The sequence below is a fragment of the Fukomys damarensis genome, unplaced genomic scaffold (assembly GCF_012274545.1).
Source record: "Fukomys damarensis isolate Sample0158 unplaced genomic scaffold, DMR_v1.0_HiC HiC_scaffold_20, whole genome shotgun sequence".
Classification (NCBI taxonomy): Eukaryota; Metazoa; Chordata; class Mammalia; order Rodentia; family Bathyergidae; genus Fukomys; species Fukomys damarensis.
The window spans coordinates 14786164-14793900 of NW_022900932.1; the positions used below are offsets into that span (position 1 = coordinate 14786164).

General features: G+C 41.2%; 1 protein-coding gene across 37 annotated transcripts in view; it reads left to right on the plus strand.

Annotated features, from left to right (window-relative positions):
* Window positions 1-7737, plus strand: part of Kcnma1 (potassium calcium-activated channel subfamily M alpha 1) — a 709412-nt gene that overhangs the window by 608926 nt on the left and 92749 nt on the right. For 4 of the 37 annotated variants that reach the window (XM_010607532.2, XM_010607606.2, XM_019205129.2 and 1 more), the window contains one exon: window positions 4821-4907. The exons of the other annotated variants lie outside the window; for them this stretch is intronic. In XM_010607532.2, the coding sequence (XP_010605834.1) occupies window positions 4821-4907 (87 nt within the window). The remainder of the gene's footprint in view (window positions 1-4820; window positions 4908-7737) is intronic. 37 annotated transcript variants of the gene reach the window in all.

The window sequence follows — 7737 nt, forward strand, 5'->3', positions numbered from 1 at the left end:
AAATCCAGGAGGAAGCATTGTGGCAAGGGTCTTCCTTAGTTATCTCATGCAAACAGCATGAAATGATCAAAAGAAATAGCTCATGTTTCGTATCAGTTCTGTCCAATTCTGCAGGGTGGTAGAACTAGCAATCAAAATGCCCTCAAGAAGTGGAAAGGTCTTGGCCAGAACTAGGGTGAGATATTTTCATTGGTCACCAAATTTAAGGGGGTGTCCAAGATATCCGGAATCAAGATCAATGAAAATTTCATGTGGTATCTTTAAAATATCAAAGTGAAAAAAAATCCATGAACAAAATGTCCTAATTTTTTCCCCCGGGGGATCGAACTCGGGACCTTGCATTTGTAAAGCAGGCAGCAGAACCACTGAGCTAAATCCCGGTGAAATGTCTAATTTTAATTGAAGAGCAATAGTGATTTTAATGCTGATAGGTAAGCCCTAAATTCAGTAAGGATGAGAAAAAAAAAAAAAAGGATAGTAGCCTTGATATGAGACTTTTCAATGTGCCTAGAACTGTTCGGCAACTTACATGCATTTTCTCTTGATAATATCAGTGGGATCTGATTTAACCTGTAATAAATTCAAATCTATTTGAAAATAAAACATATTAGAAAAAAGTTCCTTTCTAAGCACCATACATTCCATTACTGTCCATTGTGCCTTTCTGAAAGGCATGAGCTGAAACTTATAATTCTTTTATTCACAATGATCATTTTAGACATAGCTCAAAAAGATCATCATCAACTTAAAAGATATGTTAGCATGCGTATATCTATTAAGTACTATTGCTCTGTAGGCTCCAGCTGATGATTTTATTAAATGTACGGCAGGAGGGGAAATCAAGGATAATTATAAATTCAGCAATACATAATTCATTGGCATAAAATGATTTTAATGGGATGGATGTGGAATTATCTATTTCTCCAAGAAAATAACAGAGATGTTCCGATTAAGCCCATAATCTGGTATATATGCAATTGTAGCCAAACGGATGGGTCACGTTTTCTTTTCTGAGGCTACCTTTGATAAGAAATGCATTACAAACTCATCAGTTTGGCTTCCTGTTAACAAAGAGACAGCAGCCGTCTGGATCATTCTGGATTCGCAGTGAAACTGCCACACCATGTATCCTCCAACGAAAGCTGCACAAGTTTGACAAGGGGCAGATGAATCCAGGAGTTATTGTGCAGGGGTTTAAATCTATGCGGCAGCTGACGGTTGAAATAATCATCTATATATCGCTCTGAGCTAGCTGGGGAAAGGTTGAAGCTGTATATTTTCAACATATCTACTCTAATGGTTAATCTGTTGTCTTGTACAGGTCTCTCGCAGGGTGGACTGGCAGCACACCCTGACAGTTTGGAGGAATGGCTCACAGTAGATGTGGTTTGCCTTGATTCTCCAAGTACTGGGAGGATGAATCCAACTTGGCTTAGGTTGGAAAACTTGAAACTCGCTTGAGTCAAGCCTGGGACTGGCAGTGTTAGTAACAGGCTGTGTGGTAGGGACAGTGGAGTCACTCAGGGGCACAGAGCTGTACTCTTCTAGTGGAGGATTCCATGTGTATTTCTTTTATGAGTTGGTTATCCTGACAGGTGGGAAGGGTGCTTTCCTTTCGGAAAACTGGAAAACTGGGAATATATAAAAACAATGACATTTCTGCGAGATCAGCTCATTTCTTTCTGTCCAGGGTCACCTCTTTGGTACCTTAGGCTTTGTGGGCCATATGTCCTCCATCGAAGAGGGACAGCAGCTACAGACAATAGGTAAACAAATGACTGTGGCTATGGTCACGTGAAGCTTTGTGTATGGCCACTGAAATGTGAATTTCGTGTCACTTTAATGTGTTAGGAAATATTTTTATTTTTATCATTAAAAAATGTGATTTAGCTTGTGAGCTGCACAAAAACATGTGGTGGGCTCCACTTTTCTGACCCCTGAACGTGAGAACAGCAAGAAGAACACAGCTCTTGGTGCCAGGGAAGTTGCAGGTCTCATCTGTACTTCAGTGTTGTCCCCCACAAACTGGTAGCACATAAGCCAGGGCTGAAGCAGCAACCAGGCCTACCTTCTGGTTTCCAAGCCTTCACCATTTGGTTAGTGTAGGGGGTAAGGAGGGAAGGAAAATAATGTTACGGAAGGGCTGTTTTATTGGATGCTGTGCACTCCTCACCCCCAGCTGGATGAAGACACAGTGAAGATTCTATCTCCTACTCCTTTCCCAGTCTCCAGGATCCTTTTTGAATAATTCAGGAACATTCTTGTATTTCTCCTCTTAGAATTTCATTGGTCATCTCTGTGTTTCATCTCTAAGAAGCTAATATTTAGTGATCTTTGCTTAAGATGTTTCTTTGCCCTTGGGGCAATAGAGACAGTGTATTCTAAAAAAAAAAAAAAAAGAAAACATGGATGAGAGGAAGGAATTTGCTAAGGAAACATCTACACCTCTTGCTAATCCCATGTGTGGGTAGGAGAAAGGAAGGGAGGGAGGGAGCCAAAGGCCACCAGATTTCCCAAATAAATTTTCTACCAAATACTGAGCAGGAGGTTAAATTTCTAGGAAAGCTGTGTGTACTAATACAGACACAGAGGATGTTGATAACTGTTGGAGTCCTACAGGGACACATATGAGACATAAGATTTGTAGTTTGAGACTGGGGTGGTGGATGTGTGGGCATCATAGGTACGTCTAGTCTTACCAGTTGGATTCTAGAGGATCTCTTAGGCTTGCAGTATTGACGTAGCGAATATTGCATTGCAGATCATGTGGATTCTGTTAATATATTTATATAGTGTTTTTGCTCTTTCCCAGGTAGGAGCTGAATTCTTTCATTACCGTGTGTTGATGGACTCAAACTTATACAATTCAGGTTTCCTAGGCAGCGAATAGAGCCAGAAATGTACCCTGTGATTAACTTCTACATAACCTATTGTTCCCTAAAGTCTCCCTCCCCATTCTTGTATTAGCTCCACAAAAGCCAGAAGTGAAACAGCACCAACAAGCCCCCCTTTTGCTTTGCCGTCAGCCCACCATGGGGCTGGTGTTCCCTGTGCCCTGTTAGCTTAGGATGGGCCACTTAGAAATCCTTTTAAATTTTCATTTCATATAATGACAGATTGTTTTCTCAACCAATAGCCTCTGACTTTTTCTAATAAAAGTGTTTTCTACTTTCAGCTACAATTTGCAAAATTATCCTGCCAGATAATGTATATGAAAAAAAATGATTCTTCAATTTTAGAGGGTTTTATAGGTTTGAGATGTTATGATTTTGTGGGGTTGCTCTTTTAGGGCTGTATCCTTCACCTTTTCGTCGTTATCCATGTATTACTATTTGTCCAAGTCTTCAGAAGAAGATACCTTCTAACTTCTTGGTGATATGGTGTATGCCAAGACTGTCAGACCAGAAACTCTCCAAGTGTAAAAGTCCCTTGTGCTCTGGTATTGAGCTTCCTACTTCCCTCTCAACCTAGAAAGGGGCTCTCCTTTCCCTTATCCTCACCAGGCTTAGCTGTTTAACCTCACTGACAGGCACAAGGCATTCCCAATAAGGGATTCAGTCTGAAATAGCAGTCAGATGCTCTTTTGCAATGATTCTGGTACCCACCTCATAGGATGACTTACTCACCTGGTAATTTGTTGTTGTTGTTTATCCATCATGGCTCAAGAAAACAGCCACACCCTCTCGCCAGTCTCACCTGTGTGACAGGAAGCCAGGTGTCTGTTAGTCGATGTTTCCAAGATAGGAAACCATCTGTCTCTAAAGAAGGTGCCAGTCTGTGTTCCAACCCAAGGATTTCCCTCTGTGGTCCACACCAGGACTTCATGGTGCAAGTTAGCAGTCATATCAAAGAGAGGTCCGGCAGCCTGGCAGCTTTGCCCATGGCAAATTGCATGCTGTAAAGCGACCATGTTAGTGTGACTTTTCTGGTTTTTCTTGGGGGAAATATTGAGAAACTCATGGAAAATAGAAAGCACACTGTTAGGGCTCTACCTGAGCTCTACCCCTCACTCCTCACCCTTAATTACATGGAGCCTGAAAATACGTAACGACTTTTCACTGAGGATACAAAGAGATTGTGCACAGCACTCTTTCTTCCTCCTCGGCCTCTTCTTTTTTTTTTCCTTCTTCTCTTCCTCCTCCTCCTCCTCCTCCTATTGTCTTATCCTCCTCCTCTTTCTTCTTCTTCTTTTTAAAAAATATTGCCGGGGGATCCAACCCAGGACCTCATGCATGCTAACTAAGCAAGTGCTCTACCACCGAGCCACACCCCTGATCGCACAATCACTCTTTGTGGGAGCAGCAAACCCATGCATTTAATGCAAGTTAGGTATTACTGCAACCAAGGGAGCTGACCAAGCCTCCAGTCTGAGGCAAAAAGCAGTAGTATAACACTGAGGTTTGATGGCTTGGAATATAATGCTTGTTTGGTAGGATTCCTTTTAACAGTTTGCAGGAGCTGACAGATCTGATCCTGCTCCAAACTGGATTTTTTTTTTTTTTTTGGATTTTATCTATATATGTTGCTGGGAGAAGGGAATGCTGATATTTTTTGAAATTATTCCACGAAGGAGATTGTCTTCTGAATTTTTAGATATTATCCCTATAGATATCAATGATAATAACACAACAAAAATAACTTCAGGAAGTCATCAGAATAATAAAAAAAAAAACTTTGCAATTCAGCTGTGAGAGAGAAAAACCTCTATTTTAATCCAAAGCTATGATTCTATTCAGTGTTAAAATTGGTTTGGAACTTTCGTAACGAAAAATTTCACTGAGGATTAATTTCCATTTTCTTTTCTCCTTATTGTTTGGCAGTCAAGGTTGAAGCTAGATCACGCTATCACAAAGACCCATTTGAGTTCAAGAATGCAGCCCCCAGTTCTCGGCTTGCGACTGAGCCAGGTGAAGGAGGACTGGGATCTGACCCCATTTGTAATAATTCCCCTGCACCCCTCCCTGTTCCCCTTCAACGTGCTGAGCTTAGTTGAAGAAGTGAGACGCACTACTGTGGATCTTAGCATGCATTTAGCTTGCTGGGCCACAAAACACCAAACAGAAAAGCCATAAGAAACAATAATCCTTAAAACGACTCCACCCTCAAGCTAGCAGCTTGCTCCAGACTTCAGTCAGAAGCCCTGTTAGCTAGATGTCTTTGTGTTCGAACCACTTTGCATGAGTCTTACTCTGAGGGATTCCAGTGTGAATATGACATTACTAATGACCTGCTAAGTGTGTACAGATGTGGGTTTCTCCAGATGTGGTGATTAATAACGTAATGGAGATAGCCGGTTGACTCATGTTTATGGGTTGTTTGCCTTTTATTACTTCTCTGAGTTTATTTGCTTTGAACTATTTTTTAACTCAAGCCAACAAACTCACCTTTAAGTCTCAAAGGGCTTCATTCCCCTTGGTCTCAATGGGGAGACAGGGAAGAGGAAATGTACCCCAGGCAGGAGCTGACTGCTGGGACCAGCACATGCAGGCATAGAAAATGGGAACGCTGAAGGCTGCTATCATTGTCCCATTTGACTCCAAGGACTCGGAGAGGCACTGGTGAACCCTGACACAATGTTTGCAACCTGGCAAGGAAGCTAAAGGAAGATATTTCTTTCTTAAAAAAAACCTGGTAAAATACATGATCATTTTGAAGTTACCCAGAATTCTGGCCAGTGTTTCTGGAAGATGTTGCTTTGATTTTGCTTGAAAACAGTATACTGATGAAAAGTCAACTGAAATGTTGTTACAGATGTTCAACTCTGCATTAAGGCTGTTGGAATTACCACCACATCTTAAATCAATTCCTGGAACATTGTCTGGAGGTTATGTCATTGAAATAATGAATCCTCTTTAGTCAAGTATAAGCAAACATGTTAAAACATCATTGTAACTTTAAATTAAACTCCAGCGCAAACCAGGGGATCTGAAGCCTCATTAGACTTGCCTGACATTTTTCTAGTGTGCGTCTTCCCAAATTGTAAAACTGTTAGATTCAGTGCCTATTAGACAAGGGAGCACTGGGAAGTTACAACAGAACATTAAGTGTTATACTTAGGGATGTGCAAAAACAAGCCCTTGAATTTTATGAGTACTTGGAGACTGGATGGAATTCAGCGCCTATAAAAATTCCACGCTAGATTCCTGAGCTTGTTTGTGTTTTAAGGAAGCTGGTAAGTTAGGGTTCTTTAAAGGATCACATCTTCACGTAGCTCCCTCTGCACAAAGGCAAGTAAGTGAAAGTGCTGGAGTTAGAGGTGCTTGCAATTAGCCAAAAAGTAGGCTAAATACAAGCCAATAAATGCATTGTCCCGAGGTAGTGGCCCATTACTTCAACACATTTGTCTTTCACATAAGTGAGTAAATTTAAGTCTCCCTTTTAATTCCAGTTTTATTCCTCATCTGTAGTCACAGAAGCCATGAAATGAAAATTATATTTTATAGCTTAACTAAAGGTTTTCCTAGATCTGCTTTCTTTAAATGTGCAGAAATTGATAGAATCCATATAAAGGATAATAATTAAATATGGTTTATATCCTACTTATGAAGAAGAAATTATCCCTGCTTTTCTTTTGAGACCTAAGCCACACGTAATGGACTCCATTACACAACGTTCATATATTAAAGCTGGACACATTCTCTCGCATCTTGTCAAGGAACAGATTTCCAGGACTTGAGTGCAGGAGGAAAGCTTTGAACAGTTTCATTTGAGAGAACAAATCCCTGTCAAGTGCAGTATGATTATGATGGATGGTCGCTCTGAATTGCAATGAAAATAAATAGTTTCCTTGTGTAGAAGACATGATTTTACTACCCAAATAAGGTGTCTCCTGGAACTGGCTAACAACAAGATACCAGCTTGTAGTTTTCCCATCTGAAGACCCACAGAAGCAAACAGCTAGCAAGGAGGCGGGAGGATAATGGGCATTTGTTTAACCATAACGGATTGTCTATTATAGGCCCAGGGCAAATGGGGAAGCAAAGAATTCAACAGACATACCAGTGAAGATTACTTCTGTCTGGATCTTAACTAGTACAGATCCATTCTATAATTGGACACAACCCTGATATTACCCAGTGGCCTTGAAGAAAGCCATGGTGGGCCAGGTTAGATGAAAGAACTTTTTGGATATTGCATTGTAAACTTCGGAGGACATGTGTGAAAGAGAGGAACTGAACTTGTAGCCTGTGTACCCCCACACATGTGCACAAGCAAACACACACACATCGTTAGTCTGGCACTGCACAGCTAAACTAGGTTTTTTTGAACACAATCCGACTACTGCAAGCAGCCCATATTGACAGTGACCTTGTGTTAGAGATAGATCAGTGCAGATCTCCCTACTCCATTCTACAATGGAAAGCGTAAAGGTATATATGTACACTTACACACACGGACACACACACATTCATTTCTATGCCATTGTTGCCTTGGATGGCCGGTCTCCTATCCTGTGAAAGGAAGATGAATTCAGGTCAAGCCCAGAGTGCCTGTTTGCTTGCCGAGAGATGCATATCAACTCTAAGTGATTTTTTTCAATACCATTTATGTGGCTTGTATTTATTTCCTTTAATCTTTTAAGTGCTGTTTAGTCTCTGTGTGATTTGCTGTGGATACTCATTTCTGATAAGATGCGACATCCTCCCAGCCACACCATCCCTGCCTGAAGTGCTAAGTGACGGATACAGACTCAGCCTGAGTGGGGCCTGGGGGTGGGAGGCAGGGGGGCAGGTGGTG